Source organism: Acipenser ruthenus, chromosome 4 (genome assembly GCF_902713425.1).
Source record: "Acipenser ruthenus chromosome 4, fAciRut3.2 maternal haplotype, whole genome shotgun sequence".
In the NCBI taxonomy this organism is placed as follows: Eukaryota; Metazoa; Chordata; class Actinopteri; order Acipenseriformes; family Acipenseridae; genus Acipenser; species Acipenser ruthenus.
This window is the reverse complement of record NC_081192.1, coordinates 45228465-45254008: the sequence shown is the minus strand read 5'-3', so window position 1 is coordinate 45254008 and position 25544 is coordinate 45228465. Positions and strand designations below refer to the sequence as shown.

Below are 25544 nucleotides of genomic sequence, written 5' to 3'. Positions count from 1 at the left end.
TTTTGTGCTACAAAGTTGTCCTGGCTGGAAGATTTTTCCATAAATTGCGGCTCCACTATTGTTTGGGTTCAGTCTGGATACTGTATTCGAATCTCCTTCAGTCACTCTTGCCTCATACTAGCTGGCAAATCAACAAAACAAGTTATTCATTTATGTGAGAATATCAAACCACTGTCAGCAGTGCAAAGGGAATAAAAGCCCCTTCGTTTTTCAAAGCAGCCACTTTTGCAGTTTCATCCAAAGGTAAGTAAATAAAAAATTTGATTTTGATGTAACATATCCAAGAGAAAGAAAAGCAGTATACAGGTCCCCACATTAAATGGCATAGCCTTATTAAATAACTTAATATTTATGGGACAGCAGCAAGGAAATATGTTTACAAGGTTATGTGTTTTTTGGGGGGTTTTTGGTATTACAACAATGGGTACCAGTAACTGAATTAGAAACATAGTTTTATGTTGGTTCTTGGTGAGTGTATAATATAATTATTGTAATCTATGTCTAACTGTTTATGGTATCTGTTTGATGTAAACCAATTGCAAATGCAATAAGGTATCTTTATAAATGCAAAGCAGTCACTCCGCTATTGAGAAGCTTGACGGTTGTCTCTAGATACTGTGAAAGCAAGTGGAAGTCTTTCCTATAGGCACTAAGTCCTGTAAAATGGTAATGATGGAAATGTTTGAAATTTAGAGAATGGGAGGCGGATGCCTTCACGCCAGCAGACCCATGAGATATATAACCCACTGGCATTCCAAGCACGAATACAAGAGAGTCTTGTTCACTTCACATTTATTCCCATATTATTTTCCCTGCAGGTGAGAACCCTCTTACTCTGTTGGACACTCACCCTTTTCATTTCTGGATATTTTTTTTGTTTAAAAAAAGGTAAATATTTTTTTTCTACTTACATTTGCATCATTTTCCTTGGGAGTTTATTTTTCTGATAAAAAAAAAAAAACGTATTGCTGCTATTGTGTCGAGGTCATTTTTTTCTTGGTGTTTATTGATGATTTTTGTTGGTGTTTTTTTTGTGTGTTTTCAGTCATACTTCCCTCCTTAAAATATATTTTAAGAATGTATTTCAGGCTCTGAAAAATGTATGGTATATCATCCTAACACAGTTTATGTGTAAAATATATAAGTGGCAAATAACGTATTCAGAGAATCACTTTTTTGATAGACATTTAGCATGAAATATGTAAATATATATTGACCGTTTTTTTGAAAGACAGTCTAAGCTTTTTAACACCTGTTAAACCTCATTTGACATTTTGGCTCCCGAACTTGTTGGACTGTAGTTCACCTGCACTTTTGCTGCAATTGAACTGAGCAGCTGAGCTGCAATTGTATTGGCATGCAGCTTTCCCTACTAATTTAGTAAGCCATTTAAAGATCTACAACAAAAAAAAAATGAATTTAATTGGCTAATCATTTATTTTTATTCCACTCAAAGCGTAGCTCCCCAAGGTTTAAATGGCTTTGTATTTTTTTTCCAGTTTTTTTTTATTTATTTTTTTATCCCTTATTCATTTATATAGCTCTAGTCCAGTAGGGATAACACATGGTGTTATGTTGCTTGGAACTTTTTACTGCAGTCAAATAATATAAAACATATATGTTTAAGACAATAAATATATAGACTTGTCAACAATCATGATTTTTTTGGTTTTGGTTTTGGTTTTTTACAGCTAAGTTTTATCCTACTTTAAAAATCAACTTTGTCAAACGAATGACAAATGAAAAGCTTGTGTAGAAACAGTATTACAGAAGAAAGGTTTAATTCATATTTTGGTTTCATTTTATTGATCATCTTAATTGTAATTGTTCCCACCAGTCCAAATTGTTGGACAATAGCCAACAACCACAGCCTATATACAATATATACCGAGCATCAAAAGAAACTTATCACTATTATAACATATTTATTTTCGAAAATAAAATAAGGTATATAAATGATGGACATTGAGAAAATGTTTCTGGTTTCTTTTTAACCACTCGATCATTCATCCTTGACCATGACACACTTGAGTGACTATGACTGAAGCATATGCACTTAATCACTTAATTGATTGGACACTGGATATGGAGTGATTTCAGCTGTAGAATTGCAAGCTTGAATAAAAGCAATAAAGAAAATTACAGAAAAAAACAATAGGCCACATCTGTCAAGAGAGCAGCGCCTTCGTGCAATCGGCACGTTGGAGGCTGGACTAGGGCAGCGTACTGTGGCTCGCTGTCTTGGGTGCTCGCAGCCAGCAATTTCAAACCTGGCAAGACGGTATAACCAGACACACTCTGTCAATGACAGGGCAGAAGCTGGGAGACCAAGAGTCACAACACCTGCCCAAGATCGACAGATCATTTTGCAGCATCTTCGTGATGTCAATTGTTAATCAGCACAATAAAAGGTCACTGCACCTACTCTAAAACAGAGTTTGTAATTTTTCAATCACATCTAGTGAATTATTATTATTATTATTATTATTATTATTATTATTATTATTATTATTATTATACTACCAAGTTTATAACCAGGTGGTCAGGTACTCGTTCTACTATTATGAATGGGAAGACTTTCAAAAGATGTATATATTGGTTAGCTGGGTTTAAGTAAGGATCTAAGGAATAAATGACACACAGTGCTTTACGAGCAGAGCCTTGGCACCTGGGTGGTGTTGTAAATCAAGACACACTGTTTCTTTAACCTAACCTGTGTGGAAAGGGGTCATTGATAGACCTTACGTTGCCACACTGGTCTACAGTCCTGCCACAAAGTAAGCAAGCAGCCAGAGAACATTAGTCTTGTGCAGTGGGGTATTCATTTCCTCCAGGAATTCCTGACTCCTTATAACCAGTATAACTCATAGATTGCTATGTTTACAGAAGCTACTGTTGTGTAAAAGAGGCTATAAAATGCATACTAGCGTTGGAGCATGCAGACTAAATCAGGGTTTATTGATCTCCTAAGGCAGAGGAAGGTAACTAATAAGATGCCTTTGTCCCTTTTTGGTGTTAAGCTATTTTCTGTGAGTTGACAGCTTTTTTTTTGGGTCTGTTTTCCTGTTAATGCAACTCAGTCAGAGTAATTCACCAAGACTGGAATGAAGCCAAATATACAGTCAGGAGACTAGATGCAGGGTACACCAATGCTTGCTGGAGGGTAGTGTATTTATTTAGAGTCAATAAACATCAAATACATATTGTGAGCATTTCACAGAATACGCTAACCAAAATGTATTTCATTCACAATTAAACATAATTTAAAACAGTTTCAGAAATGAAGTCAAGTAGACCATGCTCTGGCTAATGTCAGACAAACACATGCAGTTTGTTGTGTGGGGAATGTTAACATACATATACAGTAGGGGTATCAAAGCCAGACCTTAAAAAAACTTAATGCATGACTTATTTAATATAAGTACAAGAAAATGATGCTATAATCACATATTCTGCAGTTAAACCTGTTTAATATTTTTCTACATGTACCTAATACTCGGATATTTAAGAGGGCCCTATGTTTTAACTCAAGATTTAATAATACTAAAGAGAATGTAGAATACTTCCATGAATATCATACTTAAAGTACATTTCCAAAACAAAATAAAAAATAACTCAGTTAAGCTTTTTTAATTTAATTTTGTCCTATCTAAAAAGGTAATTGAATTGAGTGCTTAGATAACATCCTTCTTTATTGGCATCACCTTTCATCAGAATCCATTGTCTTCATAATTATGTAACCTTGGTTCACCTTCTTCCTTTAGCTGGAAAAGTTTAGGTGCACCTCATAAAATCATCCGTTTGCTTTGATAACCTCCCACACCACACTGCTCCATAAACTCTATTTGCTTATATACACCCAGTAAACATTTCCCCTCATAAGTGACATAGCCATTCTGAAGTTGGATGGAATGAGTGGTATGTCAGATCAAAGTGTGTGTGTCTGTTGGTGGGGGGTCCACTATTTAAAAGGTCTATCTGAGAACAGTAGGTAGCCAGCTTGTTTCAAGACACTTATGTGCTCTGGCATTAGGACTGCACACTGTATCTCTGGAATTGGCTGCATTATCATTGCATGTTTTTTTTTTCTTTTTCTTCTGTGCCAGTGTAAATTGACCAGACTGTCTGTTTTCCGTGGAAATGAAGGCAGCTCTAATCAGCCTTGTTTTGCTCCTGCTTTTTCAAACTATTCTGTCTCAAGCAAGAGAGAAGCAGCACCAAAGAAGAAGAGATGATGCAGCACTACAGTCAAATTTACTGGGTAAGTGAAATATAAGTTAATGAGGTAGTTTAAGAAGAGTGTCAACCAGGTGTACTAGGCTTAGAGGGCTGTCTTAAGGGACCGGGCTCTGTGTTTATACAAGTAAATAAACTGAATAAATAAAAAACACTATACCATTACATAGCGGATTGCAATACAGTATGTTTTCAAAACATTCTGATGGAATTGCGAATACCTAGCAATAATGCAGTTAAGCATTACATAACAATTACAAACTGCTCCAGATATTCTGTAACAGTCTTTGTCATTTTACATTATTTTTAAACATATTTGCGCATCACTTGATAAAGGTGATTATTAAGTGGGTTAAAACTAATCTAAAGATATATAAATATAGGTATTGTTTCTCTTATTGCAATAGGAAATACTCTCCATAAGTAAAGTATGAGTGCTCGAAAAGACAGCACAGAACTATAATTGACATCCTCTGAATATTGCATGCACTTTACTGGGCTGTATACCAACCCAATCTCATTTCTGTGCAGTCCAGCCATAGTGATTTATATGAAGTCCTAAACCATTGTATATAGCAGCCCAGTACTGACTATATTGTTGCCATGGTAATCTAAATAGGCACTTTTAAGCTGCTGTTTACCCATTTAGCTAAATAGATATTACTTACACATACATTGAATTAATTAATTGATCTAATATCTCTGGGTTCACTTTTCTTGTAAACTCCAGCTTAAAGCTGTTTAAATAAGACACATTAAACATAGGTTTGCATTTTAAAGTGAGCATTGTGTTATCTTAAAAATAAGTCTGGTGCTAGAATACCGTACATTTCATTAGATATTTGTGATAAAAACATCTTTTAAGTGTCCTGTTTGCGAAATTGGTTAGTTGGTTTTGTCATAACAGCATTTTGTTGTTTGCTTGAAATGATAAAAATGTCAATTTAAAAGAAAAATGTGCAACCATTATTCAAGGTCATGTTTTATTTTCATTGTTATGTGTGTTTCAAAATAATGTTTTTGTCTGTAGAAATGATCATACCATTTTACTGTACCGTTTTCTTTATAGAAAGCCCATGTAAAGGAAAACCTCTAGACTTCGTTTTCATCATTGACAGTTCCCGTTCTGTGCGCCCTCACGACTATGAGAAAGTCAAGACGTTCATCATTAACATCCTGAAATTCCTGGATGTTGGCCCTGACACCACCAGAGTGGGCCTCATCCAGTATGGCAGTGTCGTCCAAAGCGAGTTCTCCTTGAAGACCTATAAGAGGAAAGCAGACATAGAGAAAGCTGTCCAGAATATGATCCACTTGGCCACTGGCACAATGACCGGCCTTGCTATCCAGTACACAATGAACATAGCCTTCTCAGAGTCTGAGGGGGCGCGGCCACTGGACATGAACATTCCGCGCATTGCCATGATTGTGACTGACGGCAGGCCCCAGGACACAGTAGAGGAGGTGTCAGGCCAGGCCAGAGATTCTGGCATAAAGATTTTTGCCATAGGTGTGGGGAGAGTGGACATGAGTACACTGCGTGCCATTGGGAGCGAGCCTCACGAAGAGCATGTGTTCCTGGTGGCCAATTTCAGCCAGATTGAGACACTGACCTCAGTGTTCCAATCCAAACTGTGTGGCGGTAAGAGATTGTAGTTGATACCAGTTAGAGAAGGCTGGGCTCCTATGTTAACTCCAGACGTGCCCAAGCCACAGTGTTCTGAGCATATAGTATCTTTTACCATTCTAGCAACTGATTGTTTATATTGACTACAGCAAATCAAACCTATATTCATCATGATTCTGTTTTCTACCTGATGAACCAGTTACTTTCTGCTCATAAAATTGGAAAATTATATCAATACAGAACATGCACAAAAATGAACAATGTAAAATATTTGGGGATAATTATTTGTGCATTTGGACATTTTTCAAGACAAAGGGCCCTAGCCTTGAAGTAACATCAGGTGTAAGGTTAGCTTGATAAGTGTGAACAAAAAAAACATCTTTCATGAGTCAAAATTTAAATGGTTTGTGAATGTTAAATATCCAACATAAACCTTAAGAAAATATGACCAATTGATTTTTTTTATTGGATAGCAACATTAACTTGACCAAGAGAATAATAGAATACAGCTGTGTATAACATTTAAAGCCAGTTTTGGAAAGTGCTTTATGCGGAATACACTTATCAATGTAAACACATCTATACCATAGTTACTGGAATTGTGCTAACTGACTAAACCAAGAAATGAAATAATCTTTAAATAATTATCCTGCCCTCTTCATCCTGGACGCACAGGTATACAACATAGAAATACCAGACTCTTTTAAGGCTATTTAAAACATAGATTGTTAAAGGCATAAAGTACAACTCCTTGACATCACAGACAATGGAACAGACTCTAGAATCAAACTGACATGAACTGAAGCACTTGATCTGGGGGTTTATAAGATTATTGCAGCCCTTACTTACTGGATTCTTTGGGTTTAGAAAAGTAGCTGCACAGAAAACACTGCATAAAACAAGTCTTGCAGAAGATTAAACTTATTGAAACCTGTTTTAATGCTCCATGAGGCTGCATATCTAAATCCTGACACTGAGTAAATACTTAAAATAAGGTTTTCAGACAAAAAAAACTGTTGTTTAGTATAAATCAAATATGTTGCTGTGCATTGGGCACTAGAGTTTTAGAAAGAGTAGTACAGTAGCAGATTCACTTTAAACAAGACCAGACCCTTTTTCAGGAACCAACCTGTGTACTGATGTTGATCATGGATGTGCTCACATCTGCATCAGTACCACCGGCTCCTATGTGTGTAAGTGTAGGAAGGGATACACTCTGAACCCCGATGGCAAGACCTGCAGTGGTAAGTTTATTTTAGAATTCCTTAGCCTATGAAATCCTGTTATCTGATCTCTTTATCCTTAAAATGCTGGCCCATTTAAACAGACGTATCAGTGGTAGTTAAGCATTCCTGCATTCCAGGATTCCAGGTTTTGTTTACCAGACGTGAAAGACAATAACCAGAAGAATGTAGCACATTGAGGGAGGCTGTGGTATAGTTTTAATATTGTTAGTTGTTTTTTCAGCTGAGGATTTTTGTGCTTTGGAGCTGCATGGCTGTCAGCATTTGTGCGTGAATGTCCCAGGTTCCTATGTGTGCCGTTGCTACGATGGCTACCAGCTAAACAATGACAAGAGGACATGCAGCAGTGAGTGTGGTGTTTTTACACAGTTTAACAACAAACAGGGGGATGGGGCGCATGTGTAATTTATCTCATGAGGGGTTTCCTTTTTGGGCAAATATTTGAAATACATAAATAAATATGTAAATAGGTCACATAAATGGACTTCTGGCTAATGCCTTGGCGCCATGTTTTTTGTAATTGTAAAATCTACACTCCATAAGTGAACAGAGCTCCTTTTTTTCAATAAGATGTATCTCTACTCTATAGCAAAGCAAGTGATTTTGAATCGGTTTTGTGTGTTTACATACTCAAAGGCCAAGCAAAACTTGCAGCACACACGCAGTTCCCGTTTAAACTGATCTCAACACTGTCATTGTAGGAATTGATTTCTGTGACCTGGGTAACCACGGGTGTCAACATGACTGTGTTACCACAGCCAACTCCTATGTGTGTAGCTGTCGCAGAGGCTTCGTTCTTAATCCTGATGGGAAGAGCTGTAGGAGTGAGTATCTACAACTTCAGTGTCACACATTACACACCAGGGCTGCTGTGCAGGGTTACTCGATCTGACTTCTTTTGTGTCACCAACATAAGAATTTTGTTTGTTTAATAATGTCAGAATGTATTGCTCACAACTCCTATACTAAAGTATAAAAACAAAACGCACAGATGCCCTCATGGTAAACAATCCTTGATTTAATTATTTGTTTATCAGCTAACCAACTTTATCTGTAATATCCGTTATGCTACTTCATATTGTTTTACAGCATCCTGCAGCTGATTGGCACATGACACACAATATTAAAAAGCAATGGCTTTAAAATGATCAACTGTTTTGTTTAAACGAGATATAAAAGGATCACAGTATAAAATCACCATAGTAACTATTTATAAAAGTAAACAGATGGTGAGGGGGTTCTTTCACTTCGGCATTGTGGAGTCATGACTGGACTGTTTTCTAGATACAGCTGATTTTAGCTAAAGTTCTGAAAATGCTGGTTCTAAAGCCATATGACTGCGCTTTATGATACAGTGTCTTAAAAACTCCTGAAACAAATACAAGCCCCAATATCTGTATACCTCAAGGATTGCTGAGTTGCAGTGTCTTTGTGTGAGGTTTGTGTTGTGTCTTGGTACAGTTCATTCTTCTCTCCAAACAGGTGTCGTAGATCACTGCCACGTGAAATTAAAAAAGTCGGCTACGTAAAATGTCTTAATGTTTTGGCAATCCTCCCCCCTCAGGAGAAGACAGCTGTACTCTGGGTGACCATGGCTGTGAGCATGAGTGTGTTAACACTGCAGATTCCTTTGTCTGTCGCTGTCACAGTGGCTTTGTTCTTAATCCAGACAGGAAAAGTGATTCAAAGGGAGCATAAAAAGTCCTGCACTTATTGACATTGACATAAAGTTTTCTTGTTGATCCCTTGCACGTTTTCACAAAGGCATAACGTGCAGGAACCTTGGAGGCTTGGCAGTTTTTTTTCTATAGGACAGAAATTCATTTTTAGTTTCTTTATTGCATTCTTTCCCTCCTGTTCTGGTCCCACTAAAAAGAAAATGCATTGGCAGTTCGAGATGGAAGTAGATGAAAAAACAAAACTCTCTACATTTGTATAAAGTTTGTATAAAACAAAAACTATTTTGTTTAGAAAATGAAGGGATGGAGCATGTATCATTGTCACAAAGACGGCCGGAGTGGGTGGTGTCAGACCAGAGCCAGGAAATAAACAGAGACTTGGGGTTTTGGTGAAGCTGAGCGCGTGATCGCGCTCAGCATTTAATAAACAGAACAGAAAATAAAAAGTTTGAAACAGAAACACAAAACAGGACACGGCACTGGTAGCCAAAATAAACAGGTAGACAAAACGGACAGACACTAACAAACAGGGACGAACAAACACGGTGAGAAACACTTATTCTTCTTCTTCTTCTTCTTCTTGTTATTATTTTTATCTCCTCTCTCTCCCGTTCTTTCGCCCTGAACACCCAACCCTGACTGAATGAAATGTGCATCTATTTATACTATTGTGCTGGGATTCAATTACTAATTAATTATTCACTTGAATCCCAGCACGTGAATTAATTCTGTGCAACCCCGTGCTCACATATTACATTTAACCAGCACGTGAAGTGATTTGTGCCCTCCTCGTGCCTAAATACAAATCTACACTTTTTAAATACACGTGAAACACAGACCCGTTTATATCCCGTGTACCAATCTATACACCAACATTAACACACGCAACATACAACACATAACACACAAATGCACACAGGGGCGGGGCACATTGCCACAATCATGCATCAAATAAAGTGGTGGTCTGTTTTTTCCCTAATAATGGTGGTTACCTTGACAGGTTAAAAATGTACAAATAACTAAAGATGTATTTTTATGAGATACATGCAGTACCATTGATTTTTATAAATCTAAGAACATGAAGAACAGGTTTTCCGGATCAAATACATTTTTGTATGGCTGGCAATACATGGCTATGCACTAGATGGTGCTGGATCTTACTTTTATTACGACACTTTTACTGAGATATATATATATATATATATATATATATATATATATATATATATATACACACAAGCAATTTCTATACCAACCGACTGCAAACATCATCATCATAAACATCATAAAAAGAGGCAGTCATTTTATTTATTTATCAATCTGGGCTTGTCTTTTAATATAAAGCACTGCACTTCATGCATATATGCTTAGTATAGTTCATTTCAGAAGAATTTTACAATCATTTTGAATTTATTGTAAAATGTAAATACTAATCTAGCTATGAATTGCTAAGACTGCTTTGTTTCTTATATTTGTATAGCTCCTTAACGCATGCAAGCTGAAAAATATGGTACTGCAGTAACATTTCCCCATGCTCACTAATGTTGCTTACTGCAGAGACTGACCCCTGTGCTTTGGGTAACCATGGCTGTGAACACGAGTGTGTCAACACTGAAGACTCCTTTATCTGTAGATGCCATGCAGGATACACACTGAATCCTGATGGCAAAACTTGCAAAAGTAAGTTCTCCCTACGATGCTTCACCCATGTGGCTTCTAAATAAATAGACAACAAATTGTCGTGAACAGTTAATATATTACATTTAAAAATATATATGATGACGGAAGTTTCAGGGGATGAAATGATTAGCTAGTTTCAAGAACCAGTGCAATGGAGGATCTGTGTACCGGTACTTCAGAATTTGTTTTAACACACATGGCATTTTGCTATTATTTACTTTTAAATATGCATACTGGATAAACAGGCATAGCATGTTGTTGATAAAAGTAATTATTTTAATTGTTTGAAAACCCAAGGTTAAACTTCGGACATTCTTTATAATAGATTTTAAAAGATTTTGACAAACAGCAAACTTGGTTTGATTAATCAAAACAGGCTTTGTCTTTAACAAAATATTCTTTAAATTGGGAATTGGGTCCATAACACCTTAAGCATGTTGGTTTTGTCAGCCAACATTTTAATATTTGCTAAGGATACAGACAGTTTGTGTAGTGTCAAGGCTTGATGATATTTATCCTGACCTCAATTGACTACAGAGTGTCTGCTGTGTTTTGACATACAGCAGCGTTGATTGTTTTGTTGTTACACAAGGTTCTTATACAATGATGTAGGGCTAAATTAGGACTGAATGATCAGTGCCAGGGTCTTTAATGAATACTATATTTAGCACATCAACCCTTACCGTGTTAGAACTGTAACTTACTGTACAGTTGCTATAGTCTTGAATCTGCTGTGGACATTGCTGCTATAGAGAATGGAATTGATGTTAAGAGTATGGCAGTGCATAAGAAAGCATGGTAGATGTGCATCAATGAGTACACGTTTAATGACTTAAGCTACATTAATGATGATACAGTAATATTAAACTGCTGTTACAGTGTAGATTGTAGATTCAAAAATATGAGTAGGCATTAAAACTGCAGGAAATGTGATGATCCATGTGGGCCACAGTGAATAAAAAAACGAAAGTACAATTTGTTTAAAGAATAATGTTTTTGTCCTAATGATGCTTGTTACTTATGAACGACACAGTATGATTTTGCTTTATTTTTGCATATTTCCATCGTCTGCCCCAAGCCTCCCTACATATAAATGCATTTGCTTGTTTAACCATTCCATATTTATGAATATTTATGACTTCAGTAGGAAAACACTAATGCTTTTAATCCGCGATTGGCTGCTCATTAATGTTGCCTACTGCAGAGACTGACGCCTGTGCTTTGGGTAACCATGGCTGTGAACACGAGTGTGTCAACACTGAAGACTCCTTTATCTGTAGATGCCGTGCAGGATACACCCTGAACCGTGATGGCAAAACTTGCAAAAGTAAGTTTAATACACTATATAAATATTCCAAGTGTCAGACACACACCAGTCAATAACACCCTGAGGAAGCCTTTCTAATCCAAAGCTCCTTTCACACTGGCTTGCTCTGCCCGGGTTGGACCCTACCCGGTGTCATGTGAGCCGGCTACGTGATTTCACAGGATTATGACCCGGGTAGCCAGAACCGGGGTCAGGACCCGGGTAGGAGCGCCAGTGTGAAAGGGGCTTAATTATTGTGGTAAACTAACACTGGGTAGTACACTTGTCTTCTACTAGCGTTTTAATTGAACCTTGTGGTCATTGTAAAATGTGTATTTTAGTTACAACTTTGATCAAGAGACATCATTAAAGCTGAGCAAATTATTGATTACAGCTTTAATAATGTTACAGCAATAGGGCCTGCTCCTGGCACTGGTGGAGGGTGGAGGGTGGAGGGTGGAGGGCGGAGGGCGTCTCTGGTTCTGCAGACATTATGTTGGATCTGGAGGCACCCACTTCCCCTCTGGTTTGCTCACCTACACCCAGGGGGGGACCTGAACAAGGTGTCTGTTCTTCACCCCAATAGGTGGAGATCACTGGGTATCTGTTAGATCTGAGGTCAGGGTTTCTTCATCTGTGTATAACCAAAACCCGCCATTAATAACAGATGTAATGCTCTCATTAATCATAACAAACATGAAATTACTTCTGGAGAAATGCTCTTAGTTAGTGACTCTATTGTTAAAAATGTCAACACAGAATTTATGAACACAAGATAACTGTTAAATGTTTTCCAGGTGCTAGAGTTCTTGATATTGCTGCTCAGATGGAAAATCTAGCTGAAAACCATAAACAAGTGTCCACTGTTATTGTAGATGTAGGCACTAACAATATTAGATTTAGAGAGTCCGAGACACTCAAGAATCAATTAAAATCACTTTGTCTGAAAGTAAAACAATTAGGTGTACAACAGAAAGTATATTTCGGGCCCTCTACCTCTTGTTAGGAGTGGTTGTGAAGGAGGGTTAGGAGGGGTTGTGAAGCTTTCTCTCGATAACTGGCTGGCAGACTGGTGTGCCTCAGATTTCTGCATCCAAAAAGGAGGGGTTCGATCAGATTGGCAGAAAATACAGAGAATTATCATAAAAACCTTTGACTGAATTTCACGAACTTGAAACAGTTCCCTGCTGTCAATTTCCTTCTACTTCCTGGGGTTTATGTTCAGAGAATTTAATTAAAGTTAATGCAAAGTTCCCCTATGATAACTTAAGTAAGTCTGTACTGACCATTCTTCGTTTGGCTTTACTAAATACAAGATCTCTGGGTAATAAATCTGTCTTAATTAACGACTTCATTTTGGTATCAAATTTAGATATTTTAACTTTAGTTGAGACGTGGCTGAAGTAGGATGAGAAGCACTGTTAGCAGAGGCCTGTCCGACAGGGTTCTCCTTCTATTGGAGGTGGTGGGATTGCTACCCATTTTTGGTCTTAATCATGAGAACATAGAAGGTTGTTCATCATTTGAAATTTTATCATTTGTGGTTTGTGCAAAATTCCTATTCGGGTTGCAGTTATTTATGCCCCCCCTGAAAACCATAAACAAGTGTCCCCCCCCCCCCCCCCCCCCCCCCCCAGACTCGACTCTCTTTTTTATCAGAGTTTGGTGAGTTTTTATTAACACTAGCTGTCACACATGATAAGATTGTGTTTTTGATATACATGTTGATGTACACAATACATTTTATGATATTACTTAAATCCCTTGGTTTCATATTCATCGCCATACACTAGATTTAGTTATTTCTTGTGGTCTAAATATTCAGAACTTGTCCATCGTTGATCTCATGGCTTCAGACCACTCTGCTATTATTTTTGAAGTATTATTATCCGACTCTATGAAATTCCCGGCACGTTGTATTAAAATTAGATCTCTTAATTCATACCAGTACCTGGAAGCAAAAAATTCAGAAAAAAAAACACGGGTGGTAGAGCATTCATCTATAAGGCCCTAAATTATGGAATGACCTACCTAGCCCTGTAAGGAAAGCTCCCAATGTTGCTGCCTTTAAAACAAGATTAAAAACACATTTTTATAATGTAGTTTATATATCTTTAAATGTTCTTACCCTGGTTATGCTACACTTAACTCCCACACTCAAAAATAGAAAATTCTGCAAACATTTTTTGTCATTAAGCTTTAATAGGTAATTTTAAGAAAAATAAAGTGAGGAAAATACAGAAATTATTAATTTATTTATGAAATATAGGTGAAAATAATACTGCGTATTACCTTTCAATTCAGGTGGTGAAAGTTGGATGTAGCAGCCACTAGAGGGTGTGAAACAAAGGTGTTGAAATAATAGTAACAGTTTAGGGTTAGGTTTAGGGGCAGGGGTTAGATTTAGGGGTTTTAGGAGTTAGGTGTAAGTCGCATGGACAAATAAATGGTGTTGCTAGTAACTGTAAATTAGGTAAGGTGAATGATGGCGTAAAATGACGTTTAGTTCAATTAGTTCTGTTGAAGGGGAAAAAAGAAGGATTTAAAAATATGATTTGCCACATTTGTCAAAGATATCCCGTTTAAGATAGTTGTTGTTGTTTTGTTTTTTCTAGAGTTGTTTTTTGTTTTTTGTTTTTTGTTTGGGTGCTTAAAAAATGAAGCTACAAGAGCCGTAGTTGTTATGTATAACACAGCTAGCTGTCTTGTGTATGTATTATAATGGAATTGTTATATTTTCCGCATTTTTGTTTTCTTTATATTAATATAATAAAGGTCAAGGATGAGAAATCTGGTAGAATTTTGTGTTTTTGAGTGTGTGAGTTAAGGGTACCGTATCCCTCACCCTTTGTTTCTTGTTTTACTGTTTGACCATTTTCTTTTTATTCGGTTGTTCATTTTTACTGCTAATTGTTACTTTTTGTAATATTTATTGATGTTTGTATCCTTGTAAAGCTCTCTGTGGTGATCTATCGTGAAAGGCCCTATATAAAATAAAGATTGACTGACTGATTGAAGCCTAAACAGCCATCGCTTCTCTAACACTGAGCCTTAAAATTTCACTTTTGAATTACACATTTAAACTTTATTGGGACAAAACCAAGCATGACAAAAGGGTAGCTGGTTAAACCAACCTCCTAGGTCTTCTCAGATTATCCTGATTATCACAGTTGAATTATTACTGTTAATATACAAATCATTACTTCCAGTATGAAATGCTATTGTTATTTTGCAATGTGTGTTGTCCTTCACATTGGAGTAGCATTGTCTGTTAGTCCTTTTTTAAGCTGCAGGGGATATTCTGGCAGTGTTTTAAAACTGCGCCGCTAGAAAATAAGTAGATCCCTGCCATAAAGCAGTTCAACCTATCCTGACAGTGCTTTTCATTTACTTGAGCTGTTTACAGCCTTGGCTGGAGTCCCAACACAGGCCATTGTCACTAATTAATGTAACAATCCCAATGAGGACGTTACAAAGGATAACAATTGTCTTGAGGGCTCTCTTAGCAATAGGCATGCTGGGATAGTTTAATTTTTTCCATACTCAATGACCTTATGATGGGGGATACGAACACAAAGCAGTTGTATCACCCCCTTCCTATTTTCTGAGAGGTGCAACACCGTTCTTGAAATTAGTTCTTTTTTTTTCTTAAATCTGTGATATTTCTGGGTTTATAACTGTAATTATTTGTTTCACTTTTCAGTTATACTTTAAAATAAGTTGCTCCATAACTAGTGTCGTTCTCACAGTTGCTTTTGCTGACTAATGCTGCTTACTGCAGAGACTGACCGCTGTGCTTTGGATAACCATGGCTGTGAACACGAGTGTGTCAACACTGAAGACTCCTTTATCTGTAGATGTTATACAGGGTATATTCTAAACTCTGATGAAAAAACTTGCAGAAGTAAGTTTTTATAAAGACACCTTCATTCTTCTGTCTTACATGTTACTTGGCTATTTTATGTCATTTATTTTGTTTCAAATATGGCTACATTTATAAGTCATTGTTGATTGTATTAAATATGTTCTCTTTGAAAAATAACATACACAATTTAATATAGCTTAGAATGGTCTTTAGCCTATAAATGGGAAGTAATTTATTGTAAATCATGGTACTTTTCCTATAATGGTTAAAAACCACTTGCTCAGTATGAAGTCAAGTAAAGTTGAATAGTTATAACCAGCAATAAACTAACACATTATTGGCTGTTAAGATAATGTACCTTTTCTTTGTCTGCACTAAATGCAAATGACAGTTATTTGTTAATCATGGCTTATCTCTGCTTATTAACACAATGCAATACAGGTGTGGAACACTGTGCTGCGAATGACCATGGCTGCGAGCATGCGTGTCTCAACACTGACGAGTCCTTTATCTGTCAGTGCTATGAGGGATATATCCTTAATGATGATTTAAAAACCTGCAGCAGTAAGTCGTTTGGATTATTTTTATTTTTCTGTTAAAGAATATGTTTTACACTGGCGACAGCCAGATCAGTGGAATAAAAAAAAAGAGCAGACTTGATTCATTTCATGCAATGTTATTGGCAACACGGATTTTAAAGCTAAAAAGGTACTCCCTCCTCCCGGAAATAGAAGACAAGTACTTTGTTTAAATTGACAACGTAATTTGCTTCTTGGTATGTCTGCAGAGGCTGTTAATTTGCTTTAAATCCGTTTGAAAAGGGTTGAATGTACATGTGCTGCTTATGTGGGAGTGCAGAGTGAATTTTTCTAGCTGGCAGGGCTTCCCAACCCTGGTACTGGGGACCCCATGTGTCTTCTTTTTACTTCAATTTAGCTATAACATTTTATAAGTAACTTGAACTCTGCAGCTTTTTAGGAGCTGAGACCAAATAAAAAGGTTGAATTAAGCTAATTGTTAGCTTAAATAAGGGCCTAGTTAAGTAATTGAGAGCTCAGTTGGAATGAAAACCAGAAGACACATGGGGTCCCCAGGACCAGCGTTGGGAAGCCCTGCTAGCAGCTTCATTAAAAACTCATTATGTATCGTTTGGTACCACCACTTTGTCGATTAGTGACCCAGCGACTTATGCCTTTCAGCTCAGCCCTGTCCTACCTGAGGTAATCTATCCCATGGTTCTCAGTAAAGATGGAGAGGATTTGAATGCAATATAATGAAAATGACATGTTTTTACATGTGGTGATGTAGCAGAGAACACAGAGTTGTGGTATTAACTCGGCTATTTACTTACTTAGAAGAGACAAGTAACCAATAACCGTTTACAGATATCATCAGTATAATTTGTTTGAATTCATTGTTACATTAGAACTACAGAATAACTGCAGTTTTATAATGTTAGAATATGACATTTTATGCATAAACTTTCAATGGATGAAAAATATTTTTTTGTGAATAATAAAAAGCTAGGTAGGGTGACAATGACGTGATGAAGCAATGCTTATGGTGCCTCATGGCCTTTTCTGGAACGGTGGAGCGGCTTGCTATTGCTGCACATTGTGCCTCATAACCCCGCTAACATCATGAATGGCTTTATTTATTTGTTCTTTCCTTTGGCTGATGTATCATGCTACAGGAATGGATTACTGTGCTTTGATTGACAATGGTTGTGAGCATTTGTGTTTGAACACGGAGGACTCCTATATCTGTCAGTGCTTTGAAGGATATACTCTTAATGATGACAGGAAAACGTGTAGAAGTAAGTCCTTACCCTCAGAGAAGGGTTCAAGTGTTTGCTTACTTAAACATTGTTCTTTAGAAACAGGGTATGCAATTAATCCTTTTTGTCCCGGCGTAGATCGGATGACCTTCGCTCTCAGATGATCCTGTTTAAAGAAACAAAACAAAACAATAAAAAAAAACTTAATCCTTGATTATTACATTGTTTTTCAAAATCCAGAGAGGGTATATATATATATATATATATATATATATATATATATATATATATATATATATATATATATATTGGGATCCCAGATTAAGGGTTGTCCTTATAACTGTGTATTAAAGTATACAGGAACATAGCACAGCAAAATGTGGTAAATCTGAGGTAAGGTAAAGTATGGTAAAATCCATGGTCAAGTTTCACAATGGTAACTATGGGCCCTATTTACAAAACGTTATGGACTGTTTTAAAGATTTTTATTTTGTTAGACTGTTTTTTTTTTTTTTTAAGCTCATTTAAAAATGATTAAATCAAGTTTGTGTTCGTAAAACACTTTTCAAAGTGTTTTATAGAGGGTTGTTAGTTTATTCTCTGTTTACCTAAGTCTGTTTACCTAAGAGAATGTTAAAGAGTAAGTAGCAGTGTTACACGTCCCCACGTGTTGCTACAACTGTTTAAATAACATACCTGTCATTTATCTTTTCATTGTTAACCTCCTGACAACTTTTCACACTTATAACTATAAATTGGTTTCAAAGCTCTTTTCAAAATGTCCACTCTAGTGCACTAGGGTTTGAGATCTGTTCTCTAAATCACTGCAGGATGAGCGATTTAAAAAATAAAATAAAATAAAAAAACATAACAAGTGCTCTGTTCTGTACCACATCACCGATCCTTATTGCTGTGCTACCTGTTTTACAATATGGGCAATAATCCTTAAACTATCAGTACACAAGAGCGGACATTTTGAAAGCTTTGAAACAGACTTTAAAGTTATAAGTGTGAGAAGTTGTCAGGAGATAAGCAATGAAAAGAAAAATGACAGGTATGTTATTTAAACAGTTGTAGCTGCATGTGAGGATGTGTAACGCTATATTTTTTCAGAACCCTGTACTTACTCTTTAAAACCCTTCATAAAAACATTTCTAAAAAACATGCCTTGAAACAGTCCTTACTGTTTTTAAAATAAAGCCCTATAATAGTCTGTAGAAACATTTTTTATATATAATTGAAAGATTGTCATAATTAACTAGAACAGTAAAAATAAGGTAAGAGCACATTCAGCTTGGTAATAATTAATGTGTGTGACAATCCAGTGTTTATATTTTTAAACTATTTCTATTATTATTTTGACCATGTAGTCTTGATTGATTGTATTAGATCAAATTGCTGTGTTTATCATAGCACGGACTTGGATGGAGATCAGAATAAAACTCTGTTTAAACAGATAACTAAAACATCTTTAATATTTATATAATATAAAATAAACCGGAAATAATCTTCAACTACATCAATCATTTCTAACGAGAAGAGGTGTGTAAAAATTTTAAACAGAGATTTAAAACATGATAAACTTGTTATAAAGCGGACTTTAAATATCTTTTTAACTGACCGGACTCCACTCAGGTAGGGACATCTGCAGCACGGTTGAGCATGGCTGTGAGCAGCTGTGCGTCAACACTGACGGCTCCTACATCTGCAAGTGTTTGGAAAGATACACGCTGAGTGAAGATGGAAAGAGATGCAAAAGTAAGTGGAAATGCGCCATCGTATTATTATTATTTTGTATGGTGTCATGTTTTACTATATTATTCAAAATAAATCAGAAGAACTAAGTAGTAGGTATTATGCATTGCTTGACAGTTGAAGTGAATGGGCATAGCTGATGGTAGTCACTGTACTGCTTGTTTATAGATCATAGGGGTGATACTATTCACGCAGCACAGAGAAATACAGGAAACACAATTATTTATTGTATCATAATGCAGTGTTTGAATCTGGTTTTGGTCACAAGCAAAAGCCATGTTTCCACCTGCCACTGGGACAGACTTATTTGTATTTTTTCTAATGTAATGAACCCTAAAAGCAGGTTTTAACCCTTCGACTGCACAAGAGAAGTGTGTTAGCATAAGCAGAGGGCTTTGACTATATTATTAGGGAAATATTGGAGGTCTGATACTTGTATACTATGATAATTATATTTGTCTGGCTGAAGATTGTAGACTTCAGATAGAACCGTCGGCATACCCAGCATGGTATTTGAACAAGATGTGATTGAATTTACAGACTGGTTTCATGACTGAGAAGGAGGCATGGCAGGTTGAGTTATGTGGTCTCAATAGTGAACAGTAGTCATCAACACACTTTGTGGTAGTAACAAAGAGAGAGGCCAATAATTGGTTAGGAATGGAGGGCTGTCCCTTTCAGGGAATGCTGGTGGAGCAGCATGAGTCTGCAGGGCTGTGAACTCCTATAGTTACAAAACATGTTCTTGTTGCCAAATCAGGAACGTCTCAATGTGTGACATGTAAAGTATTCATATAAGACATTATAAACTCTAGAATCCTGTAAAATTCTTTTTAAACTATTAGTATTACATACCTCAAATATACAGGATTTACTAAATATTATGGCATATGTATATGGCATATGTATGTTTATATGTATCTTTAGCACATTTCTTACAATAATAAGTATATATATATATATATATATATATATATATATATATATATATATATATATATTTTTTTTTTTTAAGAATAGGTTAATAAGTGACCTGATTAACGAGTCACTTGTTAACCTATTTGAGTTAAAGAGTATAATAAAAGAAAAATTGCAGTATGATTGAAAATCCGTTTAACATTTTTCAATTAAGTGCATTATTATTGCCCTATAAATAGACGACCCTCCTGTCTTGCCTCTGCAGGATGCGCTGATGGAGTTATTGACTTGGTGTTTGTTATTGATGGATCAAAAAGCCTTGGGCCTGATAACTTTGAGCTGGTGAAGCAGTTTGTCAAAGGGATCATAGATTCTCTGGACATCTCCCCAACGACCACCAGGGTGGGTTTGCTGCAGTACTCTACCAAAGTGCGGTCCGAGTTCACACTAGCACAGTTCAGCTCTGTGAAGGATGTTAACGAAGCAGTGTCCCAAATAAAGTACATGGGCAGGGGCTCAATGACCGGCAGCGCCCTGAAGCACATGCTTGAGACCAGCTTTACTGAAGCAGAAGGGGCACGGCCGGCATCAGTGCCCAAAGTGACCATTGTATTTACTGACGGACGCTCGCAGGACGATGTCTCAGAATGGTCAACTAAAGCACAGAAAAATGGTAATTGACAATTCACTACAACTGAAGAGGCGTCTAGTATTTACTGTATCCTTAGTCTGTTTAAAACATACGCTTACACTGCAGTTAGAATTGAAAATTTCTTGATAGTTTACAATGCAAAACAAAATATTTTAACAGCTATATAGCCTCCAGTTCAGTTAAATAGAACAGTTCATGATAATTTAAGGCTTATTTGAACAATGAGCAGCCTAGAATTTTCTATTTTGGAAAACAGATTTTGCTACAGAATTCTACCCTCTTCCATGTAAGAATTAAAGCCAGTAATCACTGAGGAAAAATAGCGTATCCCAATTAAATACCAGGCTGCCAATGGTTGCTTTATACCCCAGTGACAGCATTATGGCAGGGATGTCTAATTATTTGTCCAAACCGTCTTCTTTTAAAACACAACTTAACTGTGAGTTGTATTGGACAATAGTTAACCATTATATGTTCATGTTTTATAATCATTTGTATCCCTGTCCCTCAGGTATAACCATGTATGCAGTAGGAGTCGGCAAAGCAATTGAAGATGAGCTGAGACAAATTGCATCCAAGCCACAGGATAAGCATTTGTATTATGCTGAAGATTTTAGCAAAATGGGTGAAATTGCAGATAAGCTAAAATCACGGATCTGTGAAGGTACCTCATGCATGAAGTTCATAACAAGAAAGCCACGCCAGCATGCTAGCATAAGCATGAAGTGTGAAAAGATCTCTGGAACACCAAAGCATGGATTGTGATGTTACAATGCTGAATGCAGTGATAGAAAATAAAACTATTTTGTCTGTGGTATTGCACTTTTGTTTAGATAAATCTTTCTATAATAATATTAATACATATTTTGTGAACTAACCCCCCATAAAAGGCAGGTAAAAAGCTGGTTCACGTCAGTTAAAAAAGAAATACAATATTCCAAGTAACTAAATGAGTAACAATAAAAGCACGGTAATGCAGTTTAAAAAGATGTGCATGCTCCTTCTTTATGTATATGTATATGTGTGTTCAGAAGTTGTGGAATAGCTGTTTTGGCTAGTTTTGCAACAGCGGATCTCTTGATCCCATAAAAATATATATATATTTTTATAGCCAAACTTCTTTATGTACCTCTTTTTAGTAGTAAGCAGATCTACAGAGTTTCGGCAGTAAGCCAGTATATACTAAAGTAGTTTTTCCATATGGTGTTTACTGGTATTCTTTTGGTACTGCAGAATCTGACATTCTGGTCTGATAATAAATGCTGTTTGTATGTAATCTGCTTACAGTTCCCAGAATTAATAATTTATTGTTGGATGTACAAAAGGTTTACCATTCTATCAATCAGATGATACGTTGTATTAGTGTAAGACTGCAGTTTGTAGCTTGAAAATAAACAGTGATCTTTGTAATAGGTGTTTTTTCGCCCTCTGCTGGTAGTTTAGAGTATTTCAATATAGCCCAAATGTTTGTCTATGTTTCGGTAATAATATGAATCTAATTTTATGATTTATCACCTTATTGCTAAATGTCTGAAATTATGAAGAAATAGATTGCTTCTCATACCAGTTAACCTTATGATTTATTGGTAAATGCTCAGAGGTATATCATCAAATAATTTATTTATTCCTGCTTATAAATTGTCAATTAACAAAATAATCATTAACGTCAAACAATATATGTATTTCTGCCAAGTGTGCGCTGACCCCTGGCCGATCCCGTCGGCAAAGGAAATATCCTCGCGACGTCCAGACTCAAGGCAGACCCTGCACTCCACGTGAAGCGCCTTTATTGAATGCGTCATTAAGGAGTCCTTACACCATAACTTTTAAATGTCCTCCAATATATTTATTTCTGCATACACATTTTTCCGTTAAAATACCAATGAGCTTACAGTAATGCACAATTGAGCAATTTAAACTAGTTCAACATGGTACTGAACTGCTGTGATCCACTTATGTAAAACAATTCACAATGGTGTTGAAGGATATTGTACTCCAAATACGTAGTACTCTTTTCAACAATCACTGGTTATTATGACAAAACGACACAAAGACAGGCAGTGAAGCCTTGCAATGCAGTTTTTGTTGGAACACTTTTTGTTGCACATAGCCTTACATCGTTTGAACCCTTACCCACCAAAAACAGATTGCTTTAAAACAATTTCCCTGTCATGTTGGCAACTGCATATATACGCGAAAGCGATTAGAAAGACATTCGGTCATTAGCCAAAAGCACTTGGTTATTCTTGAGATTTACCGGTAAATGTCCGAAGTAAAAAGTTAACATGTTTATTTATTTACCAGTAAATCTTAAGATTTCCCAATATTCGGACTTCAACCATAACATATACACTGGTTTATATTAAATGGTTATTGTCCCTCAGCTGTGTGTGTGTGTGTCTGTCTGTCTATCTATCTATCTGTCTATCTAGCTAGCTAGCTAGCAAGCAACAAGGCTGATTGAGCATCACAGGTAAACTCTGAAAGTCCTTGCTAAAACAAATTAAGAGCCACATATTAGTATATTCAAAATCGTTTCGAGCCACTGGTCAATACTTTTCAGACTTACATAAAAGTAATTGAAAACCCTTCTTTAGCAGTCATGTAGGTCACATAACATGTATAGTCTTGTATTCTGTTACCATTTTAACCATTTTTAACATGTAACATGGCTTTTCTCACGTATGAAGCAATACATTTTAATTGTTAGAGGTGACAACTTTATTCAAAGGTCAATGTACTGCACTCTTGAAACTTATCCTTTAATTGTGCTGTTTTCAACAATTTTACAGAAAAACCATCCCTGGAGGACCAGTGCAAGTGTGAAAACGTGATAGACTTCCAGAACCAAGCCAACGAGCAGATGAGGAAGCTGACCCAGAGGCATATCCTTTAAAGGTGTTCTTGTGTGAAACAATCAGGGAAACAGTGGTGAACAATGACAGGTGTCCATGAATATTACATTGTTTAATACAGTAGCTTCTAACATGCAGTACTGGAGTTTTAAGAAAATGTTTATACGTTTAATCATCCTAACATGGCTATTAGAAAGTGTGTAGGAAAATACTGTAAAGCTCCAGAAGAGTGATGTTGGTGTGCATCAGGAACTAGGCAAACCGAATATCCAGAGGACCCACTAAATCATCACTTTTTGGATGCAAACAGAGAATCACAGAGCAAGTATCAAATATGAGTAACTATCAACCTATTGTTTGTTCTAGCTAAGGTCCTTGACTCACCAGTTAATGTACAGTTAAAGCACTATTTGAATTCTAATAACATTCTTAGTAAACTGCAGTCTGGTTTTATATCTAATCATGGTACTGTGAAAGCAATCCTAAATGTTATGGATGGTATTACCTTGGCCTTGGATAAAAAAAGAGGTATGCCCATATGTGTTCATATGTGTTTGACACAATGACAAATAAACTTCAGGGAGAACTGAAATGTAGTATTTTGATATATTTAAAGGAGTTTAAACAAAACATTGACATCTACGCAGCAGGGTCGTGTTTTTCTTTTGGCCGATGGTCCTAAATTGCATTTTGTAAACTGATTAACTTGTTTGTATTGGTTATGGGGTTTTTGTTTTAGTTCATCTTATTGACCAGGTCCCCCTTGAAAAGGTGCTTCCTATAAATAAAGGTTAAATAAAAAATGTGATATAAAAAGTAGATATGAAGTCTGATAGTGCTCTAACAAGAGTAGCAGTAGGGTCTATTTTAATGATTTCACCATCTTAATTTCACTGTCCTTGAACAGGATTAAGATAGTGTAAAGGATGGACACCACAGTTAAGTTTTTAAAACAGCCTACAGTATCTTACAATTCAAAATTCCATGGAATGCCTGCTGAAATGTATACAGGATTCCAAATAGTTGGAAATAAGCTAAGGGGGTGGTAACTAATTGCATATTATAGTCCCTGTATTTCATAATATAGAACATTTAATAGATATGAATGCTCTCATTTTATTTTCTTAACCTTTGAATACTGGAAGTCATGTCAAGAAAAGTGGAGGCTCTGGAGAATCGCTTGGGATACAAATGAAGAAAAAAAAAACAAGAAAGCAAAAAATATATTTTTACATATGAGAATTATTTTCTATGATTGTAGTAAAATACATATACAGCATTTTTAGATGGATCATTTAGTGTTCTGCCTTTTATTTAAATGCATCAATGACTATGCCAGGACATTAATAGCAAATATTTAATGTTATTATGTGATATTTACCTAGTTGCCACTGTTTTTAATCATTCAAAACTTCTAGCACCCACAACGGAGATAAAACCCAAAAGTGCAAATTGATTTTATAAGATGGATCACTACACAATAAGTATACTGATAAAATGCCATAGTATGCCTCTTACTTGGTTAATATTACCAATATAAACTGACTGAGCAGCAGTTTGAATATAGAATACTGTAGTATTGAACCTAAACTGTACATTTATTTATTTAAAACACATTTTGTAGGACTAAGTACACCAAATCTGCTTTTGCGCGTGATAAAAAAAAAATATATAATAAAAAAGTTACTTTAAGATGGTCCATGTAAGCACATCATTTTGGTTTGGCAGAAAAACAAAACCAACTCTCCCATTGTATTTTTTTTTTTTTTTTTTAAATGTGGAACCAGAGATATTTACCCAGTAAAACTGAAGTGTTTACTTTTTTTGGGGGTGGTGGTGGTGGGGGTTTTGCGGGCAACAGGTGACAATGTGACTGTTCACTCCCTTTAAATGTAATTCATGTTACAAGCTGTTTTATATATCTGAACATTAAAAAGCATTTGCTAAACA

At 36.1% G+C, this 25544-nt stretch overlaps 1 protein-coding gene across 4 annotated transcripts; it reads left to right on the top strand.

Annotated features, from left to right (window-relative positions):
- The first annotated feature begins 71 nt into the window (after positions 1–71).
- On the top strand, positions 72–25544 carry LOC117400021 (matrilin-2-like). 4 transcript variants are annotated; one of them, XM_034920680.2, is made up of 17 exons: positions 72–243; positions 819–888; positions 4107–4261; positions 5306–5878; positions 6985–7107; positions 7331–7453; positions 7809–7931; positions 10344–10466; positions 11671–11793; positions 15554–15676; positions 16079–16201; positions 17331–17453; positions 19050–19172; positions 20353–20760; positions 21251–21403; positions 23532–23624; positions 24734–25544. In XM_034920680.2, exons 3-17 carry the CDS (start codon positions 4141–4143, stop codon positions 24787–24789), a joined length of 2511 nt encoding a protein of 836 aa, XP_034776571.2. In that variant the 5' UTR covers positions 72–243; positions 819–888; positions 4107–4140; the 3' UTR covers positions 24790–25544. The 4 variants fall into 4 exon arrangements, with proteins under 4 accessions (XP_034776571.2, XP_058878427.1, XP_058878428.1 ...); XM_059022444.1 differs by lacking the exons at positions 15554–15676; positions 16079–16201 and having other exon boundaries at positions 73–243; XM_059022445.1 differs by lacking the exons at positions 16079–16201; positions 17331–17453 and having other exon boundaries at positions 73–243.